Source organism: Eimeria tenella, genomic scaffold (assembly GCF_000499545.2).
Source record: "Eimeria tenella Houghton genomic scaffold, Eth_scaff109, whole genome shotgun sequence".
NCBI lineage: Eukaryota > Apicomplexa > Conoidasida > Eucoccidiorida > Eimeriidae > Eimeria > Eimeria tenella.
The window spans coordinates 22,292-42,014 of record NW_013541472.1 but is presented as its reverse complement, the minus strand read 5'-3'; the positions used below and the strand labels follow the sequence as shown (position 1 = coordinate 42,014).

General features: G+C 46.5%; 2 protein-coding genes across 2 annotated transcripts in view; one reads left to right on the top strand and one right to left on the bottom strand.

Moving 5' to 3' along the window:
* Nucleotides 1-916: 916 nt before the first annotated feature.
* On the bottom strand, nucleotides 917-14,415 carry ETH_00021785 (isoleucine-tRNA synthetase, putative; the record flags this gene model as incomplete). The annotated part of the gene is made up of 26 exons (XM_013372807.1): nucleotides 917-1,138; nucleotides 1,263-1,295; nucleotides 1,531-1,597; nucleotides 1,897-2,171; nucleotides 2,462-2,592; nucleotides 2,963-3,131; nucleotides 3,461-3,569; nucleotides 3,715-3,797; nucleotides 4,300-4,435; nucleotides 4,986-5,196; nucleotides 5,392-5,521; nucleotides 5,668-5,742; nucleotides 6,256-6,383; nucleotides 7,241-7,374; nucleotides 7,454-7,520; nucleotides 7,734-7,829; nucleotides 8,122-8,185; nucleotides 8,282-8,327; nucleotides 8,574-8,714; nucleotides 9,282-9,382; nucleotides 10,484-10,608; nucleotides 11,262-11,305; nucleotides 13,017-13,183; nucleotides 13,740-13,799; nucleotides 13,890-14,071; nucleotides 14,355-14,415. 26 exons carry the CDS (start codon nucleotides 14,413-14,415, stop codon nucleotides 917-919), a joined length of 3,057 nt encoding a protein of 1,018 aa, XP_013228261.1.
* Nucleotides 14,416-18,803: 4,388 nt separating this feature from the next.
* Nucleotides 18,804-19,723, top strand: part of ETH_00021780 (uncharacterized protein) — a gene marked incomplete at both ends in the record, with an annotated part of 20,425 nt that continues 19,505 nt past the window's right edge. The window contains one exon of the mRNA XM_013372806.1: nucleotides 18,804-19,484. Coding sequence (XP_013228260.1) covers nucleotides 18,804-19,484 — 681 coding nt within the window. The remainder of the gene's footprint in view (nucleotides 19,485-19,723) is intronic.

Sequence of the window (19,723 nt, the reverse complement as noted above, 5' to 3'; positions counted from 1 at the left end):
TTAAAATAACTAAAAATCAAAATAAAAACGCAAAAAATGTTTGTTTCTTCCTCTGCGAGCTGCATGCAGACGCTGCCTTCCGCATGTGTGTTCGAAACAGATAAATGAGAAGATGAGACAATTAAAGAATAAATAAATATATTACGTTACATTTATTTGAATTTTATTCTTCATTTGGGGGTGTTAGAGCTCCTTAGACGATTGTCTTGCTGCAGCAGCCCCGAATTAGGGTTTTCGGCTAGGGTTTAGGGTTTAGCTGCTGCACACAGCTAGGGTTTAGGGTTTTGCTGCTTCTTCCGCGGGCATGGTCTAGTGGCTATGACGTCTGCCTAACACGCAGAAGATCCCGGGTTCGATCCCCGGTGCCCGTACTTGCCTTGCTGCTAAACCCTTAACTAGGGTTTAGCACGGCGCCGCCAAACCCTGTTTTGGGGGTTAGAGTCAAGCTATTCTGCATTCCCCTCCATGCTCAGCGCTACGCAAACTCGAAGGCAGCAAACTCCACCTTTAACCCTAAACCCTAAACCCTAAACCCTAAATCCTAAATCCTAAAAATCTTTTTATCACTAAGCCGCCTTAGTTGCGGTGTTGTTACACGCAAAAGTGAGGGCTGCCCTCTGCTGCAGTTGCTGCTGCAGCTGAAGTTGCTGCTGCAACTGCTGCTGGAGCTTCAGTTGTCGCTGCAGCAGCAGCAGCAGCTGCTGCTGCTGCTGCTGCACTTGCGCTGATGCTGCTGCTGCTGCTGCACTTGCGCTGCTGCTGCATTTGTTGCTTTTGCTGCTGCTGCTTGAGCCCTTAGACAAAGCTGCTTTTGGGGTGTACGTACACCCCAACACAGACAAAGAGAGCTCCCCAGGAAGCAGCAGCAGCAACGTCCCAGCCTAGACCCTAAACCCTAGACCCTAAACCCTAAACCCTAGTTTTTGACGATGGTGAGGGTTAGAGGCGCCGCTGCGACGGTGTATGTTTCTTCGTAAAGAATGTTTGCTGCTTCTATTTTCTTATTTGCTTCCTGCAGCAGCAAAGGTCTCCTTAAGCAGCTTTCAATATATTCTTTTTCTTGAATTAAAATATCTTTAAGTGCTGCATCATCAGCAGCAGCAAACACCAGTACTTCGTCTTGCTGCTGCAGCTGCAGCTGCGAAAAAGCCGCACGCACAGCCCCCAAACAAAACCCTAAACCCTAAACCCTAAACTCTAGACGCTGCGGCACTACAGAGACCCCGCTAGTGTTTAGGGTTTAGGGTTTAGGGTTTACTTACCTGCTTCCGCAACTTCTGCACACGATTGGCGATCTGCGAAGAAACGAAAGCAATTAACAAACAGCTATTAAGCAGCAGCAGCAGCGATTGCAGCAGCAGCAGCAGCTAGAGCAGCAGCAGCAACTTCAGAAGCAGCAGCACAAATCCCACAAGCAGAGGCAACACCAAATGCAAGGCCTCAGCAACTGGAGCAACAGCCACTGACCGTAGCAGCAGCAGCAGCAGCAACTGCAGCAGCAGCAACTGCAGCAGCAGCAAGGCAGCTCACTTCTCTAGCTATTGCCTTCCGCTGCAGCGATGGGTCTTCAGTAAAGTCCATTGCGATAACACAATTCCTGCGCAGAAACAAAACCCTAAACCCTAAACCCTAAACCCTCGAGACGGGACATTCCATACCCTAGACTGAAAGAACAAAAGGGCAACTAATAAACAATTAAATATTAAAAATAAATTAATTAAAAAGCAGACAAATAAATAAATAAATAAATAATACATAAATGATAAAGATCAATTAAATAAAACACAAACAGATTAAGCAAAAAGCAAAAAACAAATGACAAATAACTAAAAGTGAAAATGGAGAATGGAGAAAAAGTGAATAATGGAAATAAAAAAGAAAAAGTTGAAGACGCACTTGTCGCAGTTAAACCCTAAATTAGGGTTTGTGCTTTGAGGCAGTTGCCGCTGGAGGGTGGCTTCTTGTGGGGTCAAAAGAATACCATTAAGAAGGATTTTTTGTTCCTTTTCGAACTCCCGCAGCTGCTGCTGCGTCAAAGCCTTTGCTGCTGCATGCAGCTGCTGCATGTGGGGCCCCACACGGGGCCCCAAAAGTTTGAAGTTGAGAGAGATCGCAAGAGGTGTTTCGAGTGTATCGACAGCTGCTTCCATCTCGCACACGTTCAGTTCTTCCTGAAAAGACGAGAAAAGAGGAATAAACCCCTTTTAATTCATTTAAATCTTCAAATTTATTTAATTCTATTTATTTTATGCTTTAATTCTTTTATTTTGTTCTGGAGTTCAAAGAAACTGCAAATGGGTTTCGGGTGTACCGACAGCTTCGACATATTCACTTCATCCTGGAAGGGCGGAAAAAGGGGAAATAAACGCCGTTTTTAATTGATTTAAAGATTTAAATCAATTTAATTTAAATAGTTAAATGTTTTTAATTCCTTTCTATTTCGTTTTGGAATCTTATTCACCTTTATGTAACTCTCCATCGCCAACAAATCCAACACGTGCTCTTGCGAGCTCACGAGACACCGCAAATGCAACACCGGACGCTTCAAAGACACTTTTCTTCTTTCCCGCAAAGTCCGCCCCATCAAAATAACTGAAAATGAATAAAACAAATAAATAAACAAATAAATAAATAACAAATAATAAATAAATAAATAAAAAAATAAATAAATAAATAAACTAATTAGAATAAATGGGTCAAGGAGCTGAGGAAGAAACGGATCCGCAACTGTGCAGCGCGCGATATTAATTGTATAGGAGGTTCTCTTAGGGTTTAGGGTTTAGGGTTTAGGGCAGCGTACAATATGTACATGCGCGAGTGCTTACACAACCCTAAACCCTAAACCCTTGACAAGCGTGCTTGCTCCTCTGTGCGGCCAAGAAATACCTAGACCCCGACACCGCTAGCCCTTCTAAACCCTAAACCCTCGACCCTAAACCCTAAACCCTAAACCCTAGCTGACCGCTGCGCATGCGTTCCATTCTTTGGTCAATTTCTGCATTTCGGAGGTTTGGGTTTGGCGCTGGCAGCATCAGGAAATGAACACTTTCTGCATGCAAAGGGTTTTGAGGAGATAAACCCTTTTTTAGGGCTTGGTAAAGGTACTCGCTCAAGAACGGGGTCAGCGGGGCCTGCACGCAAACCCTAAACCCTAGACCTTAAACCCTAAACCCTAAACCCTCAGCCACGGGACAATGGTCAGAACCCGGGTGAAGTCAAAGAGCGCAGCAGCAACCTCGTTTGGCGCAAAACGTGTCTAGGGTTTAGGAAAACACAATTAGGGTTTAGGGTTTGCATAACTAGGGTTTAGGGTTTAGAGCGAGAGGGTCCAGAGATCCACGGCTTGCAGAATCAACTTATTCTTATTAAAAGGGTTTTCCCTAAACCCTGAAGTCAGGGTTTAGGGCTACGGGAGCTCACAAACCACAGAATTAGGGCTTAGAGTTTAGGGTTTAGGCACCATATATATCACAGTTGTCAGCAAAACCGAAAAAAGGGTTTGCAGTGCCTCAAGAGCCACTTCAGGCCCTTGGGCTCCTCTCATTCGGTCTCTGTTGAGTCTTAAATACCTAAACGCAAACCCTAAACCCTAAACCCTAAACCCTAAACCCTACTTCGCGTCTGCGGTGTCCTTGCAGTTAAACACCTTCTGTTCCGTCATTAGCAGTAGAGCCAACAGAGTCTAGGGTTTAGGGTTTAGGGTTTACGGTTTACCAGTTCGTGAGGAGCTCTAGGAAGGAAAGCAGTTGGGGAACTATAGTGTACAAACGGTAGGCCTCGATTTCCTCCCGCACAAACTGCAGCAGCAGCAGCAGCAGCAGCAGCAACAGCAACAGCAGCAAGATAGAAAATGCATTACTTATTTCTTCGAGACATGCAAAGAAGAAATTGAAAAATGAGACAGAGACAAACGAAAACAAAACAACGAACAGCAGCTGCAGCAGCAGCTCCAAAAAAACGCAGCAGCAGCAGCAACAGATAAACGCACAGCAGCAGCAGCAGCAGCAGCTAAAAGCTTGGCAGAAGCAGCAGCAGACGCAACAGGAGATATATAGACACAAGAGCAGCAACAACACAAAAAGCAGCAGCAGCAGTACATCAGCAGTTCAAACAACAGCATCAGCAGCAGTAACAACAGCAAATGCAGCAGAATAACAACAGCAGCAGCAGCAGCAGCAGCTGCAGTAGCAGCAGCACAGCAGTTAAAACAACAGCATCAGCAGCAGTAACAACAGCAGCAGCAGCAGAACAACAACAACAGCAGCAGTAGCAGCAGCAGCTGCAGCAGCAGCAGCGGACTTGAATAACCCTGTGGGTCTCGGAAAGAATCCACTTGTCCATAATATTTGTTTTTTGATTTTCTTCATTTTCTCCCGCAGGCTGAAAACGCTTTCCAGTTGTTGTCTCATAACGAATAACTTCTTGAATGAAAAATCTGAATTAAATATCACATTAAATGACTTTTTGAATTTAAAATTTAAATTATTCCGAGTTAAAATCCATTTAATTCAATTTAATTCCAATTGTGCTTTTAAAATTGTCAAAAACGCCAAAAATTGCCAACAAAGTCAACACAAACTGCTGCTGCTGCTGCTGCGGCAGACACGCTGGTGCTGCAGCAGCAGCAGCATCATTATCGGCAGCAGCAGCAGCACCATGGCCAGCAGCAGCAGTGCTACTCTACATCTAACACCAGCAACAGTAGGAGCATCATTAATACCAGCAGCAGCAGCAGCAGCAGCACCATTATCAGCAGCGGCAGACCCCCGCCACCATCATCACCATCATCAACATCAGCAGCAGCAGCAGCACGAGACCCCCACTTCCACCACCCCCCATCACCACCATCACCAGCAGCAGCAGCAGCAGCAGCAGCAGCAGGACAAGACCCCCACCCCTACCATCATCACTACCACCACCACCACCACCACCACCACCACCACAATCAGCAGCAGCAGCAGCAGCACCAGCAGCAGCGGGAGTACCTGGTGGCGTGGTACCAGGGGAGCAGCACGTCTTTGACGACGTCTTTGACTCCTTCTTGTTTGAAGTTTAAAGTTTCTCCTTTTACAACTGGAGACCGCAGCAAATAAAGCCGCAGCGCATCTCCGCCAACTTCTTCCAAAATCAAAGACAAAGAAGGATAGTTCTGCAAACGCTTGCTCATCTTCCGCCCGTCTGCTGCCAGCACCAGCCCTGCAGCAGCAGCAGCAGCAGCAGCGGCGGCGGGGAGAGAGCAGCAGCAGCAGCAGCAGCAGCAGCGCATGCACAGGCGGCGGCAGTGAGAGGGAGTGGGAGAGGCAAGGTCGCTGCGGAAGGGAGGGGTCAGGCAGGCCTGCTGCTGCTGCTTCTGCTGCTGCTGCTGCTGCTGCTGCTGCTGCTGCTGCTTACCATTAGCAATGAGGTTTTGGAAAGCGGGTTTGTCGAAAAGAGAAGTTGACAGAACCATCAAAGTGTAAAACCATCCCCGAGTTTGGTCCAAACCCTCAGCAACAAAGTTCGCAGGGAATGTCTCCTCGAACTGCAGCAGCAGCAGCAGCAGCAGAAGCAGCAGCAGGTGGTGGTGGCGGGGGGGCAGACAGCGGGAGTTCTATTGCAGCAACAACTGCGCAGCAGCAACAGCAGCAACTGCAACAACAGCAGCAGCTGCAGCAGTAGCAGCCTCACGTGCTTTTGGTTTTCGAAAGGGTAGTGCTGCTGCGCGTAGGGCATTGACCCGCTTTCAAACCAACAATCAAACACCTGCAAACAGCAGCAGCAGCAGCAGCAGCGCAGTGAGTACCACCACCACCAACCCAGCAGCAGCTGCAGCAGCGGTATTAACTGCAGCTGCAGCAGCAGCACACACTCATAGCCCCTGGCCCAGCAGCCACAGCCACATCAGCACCCCCAGCAGCAGCAGCAGCAACAGCAGCAGCAGCAGCCACAGCCGTACCAGCAACCTCAGCAGCAGCAGCAGCAATCCCAGCAGTAGCCACAGCCCCAGCTCTCGCAGCAGCCCCAGCAGTAGCGACAGCTCCAGCAACAACAGCAGCAGCAGCCCCAGCAGCAGCCCCAGGAGCAGCTGCAGCCCCGGCAGCAGCAACAGTCCCAGCAGCAACAGCAGCAGCAGCAACCCCAGCACCCCCAGCAGCAGCTCCAGCAGCACCCCGCGCAGCACCCGCAACACCAGCAGCAACCCCAGCCCCAGCAGCAGCAGCCCCAGCCCCAGCAGCAGCAGCAGTAGCAGCAGCGGCAGCAGCAGCAGCAGCACACTTCTTCAACTCTCTTGAGTTTGGGGAATTGGTCTCCGCGGGGGTCTGGGATTTCGATGTCGTCGATTTGGTCTCGGTGAATATCCGGCAGCTTCCGGCCCGCGTACTTCTCGAGTTCAGCAACACTTCCTAAAATAAACAAACAAACAAATAAATAAATAAATAAATAAATAATAAATTAATAAATAATAAATAGTTGGAAATCCAGGAAATCTGGAGATGCTCATCCTTTGTTTTGTTGCATTTTTCATGGGCAGGGTCAATTGCTGCTTTGAACTGGCGCAGCAGCAGCAGCAGCAGCATCAGCAGCAGTACACCAGCAGCCAGGACACCCCAGCAGCCCCAGGAGCAACTGCAGCAGCAGCAGCAGCAGCAGCACAGCCAGCAGCAGCAGCAGCAGCAAGACCATCAGCTCCAGAGCGGCGAAACGAGCAGCAGTAAGAGCAGCACCAGCAACAGCAAGACCGGCAGCAACAGCAGCAAGATCATCAGCTCCAGAGCCGCGAAACCAGCAGCAGCAAGACCGGCAGCAGCAGCAGCAACAGCAGCAGGACCATCAGCTCCACAGCTGCGAAACCAGCAGCAGCAAGACCAGCAACAGCAGCAGCAGAAAGAGCATCAGCTCCAGAGCCGTGAAACCAGCAGCAGCAAGACCAGCAGCAGCAGTAGCCGCAGCAGCAGCAGCAGGAGCTTGCCAATGCAGACGATTTGGGAGTAGTCTTCGTTGGTCCAAATGGGGAGAGGAGTTCCCCAAAATCTGTTTCTGGAAATGCACCAGTCTTTTGCTTCTGCGAGCCAGTTGTGGAACCTCTTTTGCTGCAGTGCAGCAGGAACCCACCTGCTGCTGCTGCTGCGCTGCAGCAGCTGCTGCCGCAGGTCCGCCACGCGCACAAACCACGAAGGCACAGCCCTGTAGATCAGCGGCGTGTCCGAGCGCCAGCAAAACGGATATGCATGCAGCAGCTCGCTGCAGCACAGCAGCAAACCCTCGGACTGCAGCAAACCCTTTATTTTCTTTTCTCCAACTTTGAAGTCCAAACCCTCCACAAACCCTACAGCCGGCACGAAACACCCGCTCTCGTCCAGCCCGCAAGCCACCGGGCCCCCCACTTCTATCACCCTGAACACACAAACCCTAGACCCTAAACCCTAAACCCTAAACCCTAAACCCTAAAACCTAAACCCTAAGACCTCCGCACTTCTGCTCGATGCACACACGGTAGTCATCCTCCCCAAACGCCGGCGCGCAATGGACAACGCCAGTGCCTGCAGCAGCAGCAGCAGCAGCAGCAAAAGCAAAATGGGACAGGCTACGTCGGCAGCCACAGAGCCAAAGCTCTAAACCCTAAACCCTAAACCCTGAACACTCAGTCGCGAGTTGTGGCGTCCTCAGACTAAATGCAGCGAAGCCGAAAAAGCCAGAAACCTACGGCCTACACTTCACCCCTTAGGGTTTAGGGTTTAGGGTTTAGGGTTTACCGGAGTCGGAGGTGACAAAAGAATCCACGCAAACGCGAAAGGCCGAAGGGTAAGAGCTTTTTGGAAAACAGTCAAAAGGGGGGGAATATGGGAGATCTGCAAATTCACATTTAAATAAACTAATTAAATTAATTAATTAAATCAGTTAAATTAATTGATTAGTTAGTTAAATTAATTAATTAAATCAATTAAACTATTTGTTTTATTTGCCGTTGAAACAAGACAGCAGCGGCTTCACAAGCACAGAAGTTGCACGGCCAGTGCAGCAGCAGCAGCCGTCAGTGCAGCAGCAGCAGCAGCAGTAGCAGAACTGGAGGCACCAAGTCTTCACACAGTAGAAAAAATGAACCCCTAGTCCTAAACCCTAAACCCTAAACCCTAAACGCACTGCGCAGCTTCTCTCCCGGGAACTCGGACAAGATTTCCACATCTGTGGCGGGGTCCAGCTTCATCTGAGAACAAACCCTAAACCCTAAACCCTAAACCCTAAACACGAAACCCTAAACCTTAAACCCTAAACCCTAAACCCTAAACATTCAGCGACTTGCCTGTTTGCATATCCACTCAAGGCGTTCTTTTGCAACGACAAGGGTGCTGCAGCCAAAATAAAGGAAACCTTAAACCCTAAACCCTAAACCCTTAACCCTAAACCCTAAACCCTAAACCCTAGATCCCAGACCTTGAACCCCATCCGTTTGTTTGGGGGCCCGCGAAGCCCGCGCCGCAGCCCCAGCGCTGCAGCTGCCACCCCGTAAACCCTAAACCCTAAACCCCAAACCCTAAACCCTAAACCCTAAACCCCAAACCCTAAACCCTAAACCCTAAACCCTAGATTCTTGCCGTTTCTGGGGTTTGAAAAGAGCCTTGATGTAAGTCATTGTGGGGTGGACACAAAGAGCCAAGTTCGAAGGAAGAGTCCAGGGGGTTGTTGTCCAAGCAGCAAATTCAAAAGGTCCTTCCAGCGCTGTGGTGTCTGTACACCTGAGCAGCAGCAGCAGCAGCAGCAGCTGCTGCTGCTGGGGGGCAAGTGCGGTGCAACAAACGCAGCAGCAGCAGCAGCAGCGGCCGCGCCGCTAGCGCAGCAGCAGTTGCAGCAGCCCTGAGGGCTGGCGCGCAGCAGATGCAGCAGCACTTAGTGCCAGGGCAGCAGCAGGAGCTGCTGCAGCAGTTAGTGTCAGTGCAGCAGCAGCAGCTGCTCGTGCAGCGGCAGCAGCAGCAACAGGAGCAACAGCGAGCGTGCCAGCAGCAGTAGCAGGTGACAGCAGCAAGTGTGCTGCAGCAGCAAGGCAAAGAGAGGCTGCTGCCCAAAGGCCCCGAGCCAGGGTTTAGGGTTTGGGCCACATCAAAGCTAAGGACGTGGGTCTTGGGGTTTATAAACTAGGGTTTAGGGTTTAGGCCTCATAAGAGCAAAGGGCTTGCCAGTTAGGGCTTACGGCCTACAATGAAGGGTTTAGGGTTTAGGCGCGATCAGGCCTAAGGGCTTGGGACTTGAGGCCTACGACCTGGAGCTTAGGGTTTAGGGTTTAGGGTGTAGGGTTTAGGGTTTACTTGAAGGCCACTATGAGGGAAGGGTCACGAACGTCTTTGTAGTTTTGATTGGCCTCGAAGTTTGAAAGGGGAGTTCCGCAGGCTGTGGAAAAGGGCATTACCTGAAGGCAATATGAAATTTCATTTTGATTTTGAATAAAACAAAAACACAAAAGGGATATTAAAACGTCAAAAAAAGAATTTAAAAGACAAAAAGAGATTAAAAGGGATTAAAGGAAATAAAGAGGAATAAAAAGAGACAAAAAGGACGCAAATTGAGATTAATAGAGATAAAAAGGACAAGCCCCAAAAAGTCAAAAAATGCCAATGAAACAAAAAGAAACAAATAGAAACAGAAAAAGATAAAATACACAAAAAAGACGAAAATAAATAGAAACAAAAGAGGATAAAAGAAGAAACAAAAAAATTCAAAAAGCGCCAAAAAGGAGGCGGAAAAGAAAGTGTGGGGTGTTTGATTAAGTGTCTTTACACCTGAGGTGTTGCTGGAAAAAGTGTGGGGTGTTTGGTGAGGTGTCTGTACACCTCAATTGGGGCTAAAGGGAAGTGTGGGGTGTTTAATGAGGTGTATTTACACCTGAGTTGTTGCTGCGGTGTCTCTACACCTGAGTTGCTGCAAAAAGGCAGTGTGGGGTGAATGCTGAGGTGTCTGTACACCTGAGTTGGGCTGGTTAGAAGGATCTGTAAATTGGTGGGGTGTCTGTACACCTGAGATATTGCTGAAAGGCAGTGTGGGGTGTTCTGGTGAGGTGTCTGTACACCTAAAAGACTGCTTGTAAAAGTGTGGGGTGTTCTGGTGAGGTGTTTGTACACCTGAAAGACTGCGTTAAAAGTGTGGGGCGTTTGCTGAGGTGTATATACACCTCGGACTCACTTAAAAACTCTGTAGATGAGAGTGTTTAGTGAGGTGTCTGTACACCTGAAAAACTGCTTTAAAAAGTGTGGGGTGTGTAGTGTGTAGTGAGGTGTCTGTACACCTGGAAGACTGCGTTAAAAGTGTGGGGAGTGTGGGGTGTTCGTTGAGGTGTACGTACACCTCGGACTCACTTTAAAAGCTCTGTGGATAGGAGTGTTTAGAGAGATGGATGTACACCTGAAAGACTGCTTCAAAACGTCTGGGGTGTTTGCTGAGGTGTCTGTACACCTGAAAGACTGCTTTAAAAGTGTGGGGTGTTTGTTGAGGTGTATGTACACCTCGGACTCACTTTAAAAGCTCTGTAGATTCTTCCTTTTTTGAAAAGTTCTTTAAAAACCCACCAGACACTTTCCATGTAATCTCTGTCCATAGTTCTGTACCCGTTTTTGAAATCTATCCACCGCCCAGTCCTTTCTGTAAAATAAAAACAAAAAGACAAAAAAAGAAATTTAATCAAATAACAGAAATAAAAAGGATGATAACTGAAAAATAAAGATATTGAAAAAGAAAAAGATGTTCGAAGAGACAAACGGGAACAAAAATGAAGTTAAAGGAGATAAAGTGAAACAAAAAGAAACAAAAACGAAATTAAATAGATTCAAATAATTAAATATAGGCAAAAATTTTTTAATTTATTTATATTTAAATAAAAATAAAATGAGACAAATACAAAATATAAATACATATGAAATAAACAGTGCACTTCTCGCGGATATTCACAAATCGGGCTTTTAGGGTTTAGGGTTTAGGGTTTAGGGTTTAAGTCCTGACGAGAAGGACTTATTTCTGGATTTTCTCTTCTTTTGTCATCATTTCATTTTCGCATGCAAATAAAACTGTCTACTTAAAGATAGATTTATAAAATCTATCAAAAATACTTTTATTTTTGACAGTTAAAAAATGGCAAATTGCAATTAATGTTTTTGGGTGTTCGTACACCTTTACACAGCCAAAAATAAACAAATAAACGCAAGTATTTTCTGCTCATTAACACGATTGCAGCAATGCAGCAGCAGCAGCAGCGCTGCAGCAGCAGCAGCAGCATCAGTGCAGCAGCAGCAGCTTACCGACAATCTTTTCCCACTCAGCTGAATAGCGCAGCACGATTGATCTGCAGGAGCAGCAACGACGATAGCAGCAGCGACAGCATCAGCAGCAGCAGCGGCAGCTTCTGCAGCAGCAGCAGCTGCAGCAGCACCAGCTCCTGCAGCAATGGCACCAGCATCTGAAGCAGCTGCAGGAGCAGCCGCTGCAGCAATGGCAGCAGCAGCATCTCAAGCAGCAGCTCCCGTAGCAATGGCAGCAGCAGCAGCTGCAGCAGCAGCTCCAGCTGTAGCAGCAGCTGCAGAAGAAGCTGCAGCTGCTGCAGCAGCAGGCGCTGGGGTTTCTCCCTGCACGCCGCCACCGTGGAAAGAAACATCCCTAGGGTTTAGGGTTTTTGGAAGACAATTTATTATATAGGGTTTAGGGTTTAGGGTTTAGGGTTCGCGTTGGTGAGTCTACATAGACTAGTTGTAGGCTATAGTGTTTAGAGTTTAGGGTTTAGCGTTAACCGTTGCGTTGAAAGGATCCTGAGTTTACTCGGTCTAGAATTAGGGTTTAGGGTTTAGGGTTTAGGGTTTGCAGACCTGCACTGCTGGTTGTACTGCGGAATCCCGAACTCGAGGACTTGTTGCTTTTTATTTATTTTCAACATTTTGTCGATTTCAACTCAACTAAAGCCCACGAGTGCAGCGCTAGGGTTTAGGGTTTAGGGTTTAGGGTTTGCAGACCTGCACTGCTGGTTGTACTGCGGAATCCCGAACTCGAGGACTTGTTGCTTTTTATTTATTTTCAACATTTTGTCGATTTCAACTCAACTAAAGCCCACGAGTGCAGCGCTAGGGTTTAGGGTTTAGGGTTTAGGGTTTAGGGTTTGCAGACCTGCACTGCTGGTTGTACTGCGGAATCCCGAACTCGAGGACTTGTTGCTTTTTATTTATTTTCAACATTTTGTCGATTTCAACTCAACTAAAGCCCACGAGTGCAGCGCTAGGGTTTAGGGTTTAGGGTTTAGGGTTTAGGGATTGCAGACGTGCACTGCAGGTTGTACTGCGGAATCCCGAACTCGAGGACTTGTTGCTTTTTATTTATTTTCAACATTTTGTCGATTTCAACTCAACTAAAGCCCACGAGTGCAGCGCTAGGGTTTAGGGTTTAGGGTTTAGGGTTTACGGATTGCAGACCTGCACTGCTGGTTGTACTGCGGAATCCCGAACTCGAGGACTTGTTGCTTTTTATTTATTTTCAACATTTTGTCGATTTCAACTCAACTAAAGCCCACGAGTGCAGCGCTAGGGTTTAGGGTTTAGGGTTTAGGGTTTACGGGATTGCAGACCTGCACTGCTGGTTGTACTGCGGAATCCCGATCCCGAACTCGAGGACTTGTTGCTTTTTATTTATTTTCAACATTTTGTCGATTTCAACTCAACTAAAGCCCCCGAGTGCAGCGCTAGGGTTTAGGGTTTAGGGTTTAGGGTTTGCAGACCTGCACTGCTGGTTGTACTGCGGAATCCCGAACTCGAGGACTTGTTGCTTTTTATTTATTTTCAACATTTTGTCGATTTCAACTCAACTAAAGCCCACGAGTGCAGCGCTAGGGTTTAGGGTTTAGGGTTTAGGGTTTGCAGACCTGCACTGCTGGTTGTACTGCGGAATCCCGAACTCGAGGACTTGTTGCTTTTTATTTATTTCCAACATTTTGTCGATTTCAACTCAACTAAAGCCCACGAGTGCAGCGCTAGGGTTTAGGGTTTAGGGTTTAGGGTTTAGGGTTTGCAGACCTGCACTGCTGGTTGTACTGCGGAATCCCGAACTCGAGGACTTGTTGCTTTTTATTTATTTTCAACATTTTGTCGATTTCAAATTCAATTGGAAGTCCGTGGCAGTCCCAGCCAAACCGCCGCTCCACGTAGTGCCCCGTTTGATGGGCAAAGCGGCACACCACGTCCTGCGCAAACCCTAAACCCTAAACCCTAAACCCTAAACCCTAAGCCCTCAGCGCTTAAGACCACCAAACCCTAAACCCTAGAACCCACGCATACATGCACTCTAGAAAGGAGAAGTAAACTCTGAAGATAGCTTTGAGAACTCTTCCTTTGTGCACAGTCCAGATATTCCGCAATCAAACTCTAAACCTAAACCCTAAACCCTAGACCCTAAATCCGAGACTCCAAGCCTTTTAATGCAAATCGTACTCCCAGAGGAGACAAAAATCACATTCCGTGAGAAGCCAAATCTCCGTCCTGAAGTATAATCCTTAACACCTAAACCCTACACCCTAAACCCTAAACCCTAAACCCTAATCCCAAAGCCCCAAGCCCTAAACCCCAAACCCTAAACCCTACCTTGATAGTGCCCGCCAGAATGTGTCTGCAGCGGGGGAGTCCCGTGGCAAAGGGGATACACCCTGATACCCAAAACCCTAAACCCTAGCACCTACCCCCTGAACCCTAAACCCCAAACCCTAAACCCTAAACCCTAAACCCTAAACCCCTAAATCCCACCTTGATGGTGCCCTCCAGAATGTGTCCGTAGTAGGGGAGTCCCGTGGCAGAAGGGTCACCCTAATACCCAAAACCCTAAACCCTAACCCCTGCCCCCTAACACCCCAAACCCTAAACCCCAAACCCTAAACCCCAAACCCTAAACCCTACCTTGATGGTGCCCGCGAGAATGTGTCCGTAGTGGGGGAGTCCTGTGGCGAAGGGGGGTCCATCATAAAAAGAAAACGGGGGTTTATCTTTGGAAAGTTTTAAAGACTTTTCAAAAGTTTTTTCTTCTCGCCAAACCCTGAGGGTTTCTTCCTCCAGCTGGGGAAAGTTCGGACGCTCAGACACTGCGCAGCACCCACGCGAGGGTTTAGGGTTTAGGGTTTGGGGTTGGGTTTGTGGTTTGGGGGTAAGAGACTAGGGTTTTGCTAGGGTTTAGGGTTTAGGGTTTGGCTGTTTAGCGCTGAAAGAGTCTAGGGTTTAGGGATTAGGATTTGGGCAGTACGGGCAGTGGCTCGAAGGCCACTTCTCGAAGCGCCACCTGCTGCTGCTGCTGCTGGTCTGCTACTGCTGCTGCTGCTGCTGCTGCTGCCGCTAGGGTTTAGGGTTTAGGGTTTAGGTTTGGCCCACAAGGCTCAAAAGTCAGCCCTTCAGAACTCCCCCCCTGGCTTGGCGATTCTCCAGCTCCCATTTTGGCTGTTCTAATGCCACGAACTTTCTGTTGCTGCTGCTGCTGCCGCTGCTGCTGCCGTTGCTGCTGCTGTTGCTGCTGCTGTTGCTGCTGCGGATGTTGCTGCTGCTTTTGTTGCTGCGTCTGTTGCTGCTGCTGCCGCAGGTACCGCTGCTGCTGGTGCCGGTATTTCTGCCGCAGTTGCTGATGCACTTGCTGCTGCTGTTGCTGCTGCTGCTGCTTGCTGGCAGCAGCTAGAAAAGTGGGTTTTGTCTGAAATAAATTGAATTGGAAGCAGCAGCAGCAATTCAAATTTCTAATTTGTTTATTGAAGAAAACAAAAGAGGAAAATGAAGACAAAGGGACTCGACCAAGACGCATCAGATGGCCGACACCTGCAGCAGCAGCAGCAGCAAACTAATCGGCCTGCAGCAGCAGCAGCAGCAGCTGCTGCAGCCGCAGCAGCAACAGGATATCCACTCTGCTGCAGCAGCAGCAGCAGCAACTGGACTTTGAAGCAGCAGAAAGCAGTGATGAATGCGGCCAGGAAAATCTTAACAGAGCAAATTTGCTAGGAAGACTCACACATCCCAAACCCTAAACCCTAAAGAGCTAAACCCTAAACCTTAAACAGCTAAACCCCAAAGCCTAAACCCTGAGCCCCAAACCCCACACGAGCTTCCACATGAGTGTCGCGAACAATAAGGGAACATTGAATAGAGTCATATAGACTAAAAGCCCTAAACCCTGAACCCTAAACCCTAAACCCTAAACCCTAAACCCTTGGAAAGCCGTCCTCACAGTATCGAGTGTCGGGGTCTTGAGGCTCGCCGGGGCTCGTTCACCGCGCAAAACCCTAAACCCTAAACCCTAAACCCTAAACCCTCGAATTAAACTGAATTAGGAGTTTTTAAAAGCAAAACAAACCAAAAGAATCCCAAAACAACGCCAAACCCTCAGGGGCTGCAGCAGCACAAGCAGCCGCGGGGCCCCCGGTGGGGCCCCCGAGGGTTTATTTCTGCAGCTAAGGAGCAAATAAAAGAATAAATAAATAAGTAAAAATTTTAATTTTATTTTAAATTTATTTATTGTTTTTTTAAATTCTTTTTGGAGCATTTTAAACTCCTTTTGGGATCTTTTGATCCCCAAAAGAAGAAACTCCAGCCGCTGCATGCACTCAGATATTTCATTTATATTTAATTTTTATTTTATTCACTTTATTTATTTATTTATTTATTTATTCTTTTTTTATTTTTTATTTTTCTGTTCGCTTGCTACTTATTCATTTGCTTAGATTTAAATCTAAAAAAACATTTTTTGCCATTAAGTAAATAAATAAGCTATTTATTTACTTATTTGTTTATTAAAATGAGTAATAAGTTAATTAATTTATTTATTAATTGACCATTCATTTATTTAAGTCATCAACTGATTCACCGTTTAGTTAATTAAATAATCTGCGAATTAATTATTTAATTAATTAATCAAAATTAAAATTAATTATTCAATTAATTAAATATTATGGGAGGATACTAATTAAGAGTTAACTACTCAACTGAGTTGTGTGAAATTAAATCAAATAGTTTATTTACCAAAGCATTAATTTTGACCAATTAATTTGAAAATTAATAACCTTACAAATTCATTTATTTATTTATTTATTTATTTATTTATTTATTTATCCTTTCAAGTTTATTTAATCAGCTGGGCAGGGCAAACAGGTGCTAGGGTTTAGGGTTTAGGGTTTATGGTTTAGGGTTTAGGGTTTAGGATATGGCGCCTGGAGATTCGGGTTGTTCGTACAGGGTCTACGGCGTAAGGCATAGGGATTTGTGTTTAGGGCCTACGGTCTAGGGTTTAGGGTTTAGGGTTTAGAATTTAGGGTCAACGGTTTAAGGAAAAGGGTTTAGGGTTTAGGGTTTAGGGTTTAGGGTTCAACAACTGGGGTTCAACAACTGGAAAGAACGTGCGCCTGCATTGGGCATGCCACAAGTGAATGTGTGTACTAAAAGTCTAGGGTTTAGGGTTTAGGGTTTCGGGTTTAGGGTTTAGCGCACTTTGTGTATATATAAATATAAATAACGCATTTCGAAGTAAGTACGAACAAAATTACCAGAGAGAGAAGCATTTCCATAATTATTTTAAGTGCATTTAATTTATATAAAATGCCACTTGTATTCTTTCTGCGTTTTTAATGAAGATTTTATTTGAAAATAAATTCCTTTTTATTTTCTTTTTTTTTCTTTGTGTTTTAAAGAGCTGCAAATAAATTTTAACATTTTTGGGCTTTAGTTTATGTACACCCCAGATGTTTGTGCATGCGCTTTCAGGTGTATGTAGACCTGAAGGCCCTGTTTGTGGATGCAAATGCGAATGTGGACAGATCAATTCAAGTTCTTTTTCATAAACAAACCCTGTAAATAAATAAATAAATAAATAAATAAATAAATAGATACGTTTATCTAGAGAAGGGCCTCGCCTGTGCGCTCACTTTTTGGAGTAAAAGAGGCAACAAAAAAAATGCAAAAAAGGTGAAAATTTGTTTTCGGAGTTTTGGATGTTTTTTTGTTTTTATATTTTCTAAGAAATGAACTTTTATGCATAAAAAATTATAATAAATATAATATTTCTAGACACACAGACATATAGATACATATGTATATTTAATAATTTTAGTTTAAAATGTCTGCGACAAGAGTTGCTTCAGTGTGCAGGTGTACGTACACCTCTAATACAAGCATAAAAAGATAATTAACGAATCCACAAAATGTGAAATAAATAAAATAAAAGAACAAATATGAAGCTAAATTCATTCTTTTTTGTTTATTTAGAGTCCAGAATATTGGGAGTTTTGCATTTATTTGAAGGAAATACGGAAAATTCCTGCATGCGTTTCAGGTGTACGTACACCTCGCGTTAACTACGAAGCCCCGTGTCTCTTTTGACAGCTCTTGAAACAGCTTTTTCTGAATTAAAATTTATTTATTTACTTTTCCCTAAACTTAATTGCATTTAAAGGAATCCCGTTGTTGCCAAAGTTATTTTGGATGAAGTATAATTAATTTAATATTTTGCATGCATGCAAGGTATTAAATTACTTATTTTGCATGCATGCAAGTAAATCGAATTTTGTTTTTTCCCGAGAACTTTTTAAACACTACTCGTGTGGATATACAGCCCAAGTATTATTTTCCCCTCATCAAGAAAGAAATTTAAATGCAGAATAAAAATACTTATTTATGCTCTTATTGATATTTACCTGTCGTAAACCCTAAACCCTAAACCCTAAACCCTAGAAGTGAGGAAGTCAAGAGAAGCGCGTTCTTCCACAAACATTGCGTAGTTGCCGTGCAGAGCTAATACCCTTATTGGCGGCTTCAAACCCTAAACCCTAAACCCTAAACCCTAACTTCTAATCCTAAACCCTAAAACCTAATCCGTAAACCCTAAGCCGTAAACCCTAAACGCTAAACCCTGGGGAAGGCTGGCTCGAGCCCTCAGTGACGAGGAGGGGAGCTGCAGCAAACGAAAAGAGATATTGGAATTAAAAATAAAAATAAAAATAAAAATAAAAATAAAATTAATTGAAAAATAAACAAGGAATAGAAGTAAATAAATAAATGCGGCGGCGCTACAGCAAAGAGTGGAAGAGACTGGACAAGACAAGGAAGACAAAACGGGGGTTTAGGGTTTAGGGTTTAGGGTTTGGAAATTAGGGTTTGGGACTCTTTTTTTAAGGTCCAATGCTTAAATCTTAGAGTCTAAGGTTTAGGGTTTAGGGTTTAGAGTTTAGGGTTTAGAGTTCCAGTGCATCTATTCTTGCCTTTGCCGCTCCTTTCTGTCTCTCGCTGATCTTTACTTTTATTGTTTTGGTATTCCTTTTGTTTTGTGTGAACATAAACTCCTAAACCCTAAACTCTAAACCCTAAACCCTAAACCCTAAACCCTAAAAGAGATGAAGCAGCAAAACGAAAAAGTTTTTCTGCTGCTGGCAGCAGCGCCGAGACTCTGGGGTGTCTCGGCAGCTGCTGCTTAGTCGCAAATTTCTTTTTTTTTATTTTCCTTTCAAATTAATTCAAAAGCTTTTAAATGTTGTTTTAAAGCTATTCCGAGACACAAGACGAGGGTTTAGGGTTTAGGGCTTAGGGTTTGGGGTTTCGGCTGCGGTGACCTGAACTCCAAAGCCTCCCTGGGCAGCAGCTGCTGCAGTTTCTCTGCAGCCCCAGGTGTCAATACACCCTAAGACGGCAGCAGCAGCAGCAGCAACAGCTGCAGCAGCAGCAATAGCAGCAGCAGCAGCAGCAGCAACACACCATGGGGTGAGCTGCAGCAGCAGCTGCTGCTGCTTGAGGTGACGGCCGCCCCTGCAGCCAAGTAAGTACAGTGGAGGATCTGCTGTGGCCTTCGGCATGGAGCAGCAACAGCAACATCAGCAGCAGCTGCAGCAGCTGCAGCAGCTGCAGCAGCAGCGGCAGCAGCAACCACAGCAGCAGCAGCAACCACAGCAGCAACAGCAGCAGCAGGCATATACAGAGCAGCATCAAGGCGAGTTCGAGCTGAAGAGTCTTCAGGAAAACAAGCAGCGCCAGTCCCCCATGCAGCAGGAGAAGCAAGAGCAGCAGCAGCAGCAGCAGCAGGAAGAAGATAAGCAGCAGCAGCAGCAGCAGCATCAGCAGCAGCGGCAGCATATTCCGTCAGCGCGGCTCTCTGTACGCTCAGCTGCAGCGGCGGATGCATCAGTTGCTGCTGAGCAAAGCCCTGGGTTCCCTGAAAGCAGCAGCAGCAGCGACCGCAGCAGCAGCAGCAGGAGCAGCAGCAGCAGCGGGAGAGCTGCAAGTAAAGGAGCACACCAGAGCCAGGAGGCCCGCAGCAGCAGCAGCAGCAGCAGCGGCTACAGCAGCTTTCGGGAAGGCAGCAGCAGCAGCTCAGAAGATGAGTCCGTCAGGGCGTGCGGCGGCGCAGCCGCCGCGGCGCCAGCAGCAGCAGCAGCAGCAGCAGCAGCAGCGGGGGGGCGCCGCGGACGGCGGGCGTGGGGCCTCCAGGGCGGGGGCCCCTCCCCGCTGGCTGCTGCTGCTGCTCGGACCCGCCGGGTGTTTTGCTGCTGCTTGTCTTTGGGGCAAATAGAATTCAGCAAATGTTTTTTATTTCTTTTAAATAAAACAAACCCCAAAAACTCTCTTTTGCTGCTGTCCAACATTATTCTGTGGGGCCCCCCGCCCCCCTGGCTCTGCGCAGCAGCAGCAGCACCCAGCACTGCCCACCTCATTTGGGGCTGCATCCAGGACCTCAGGTCTCTCCTCGCCAGCAGCAGCAGCAGCAGCAGCAGCAG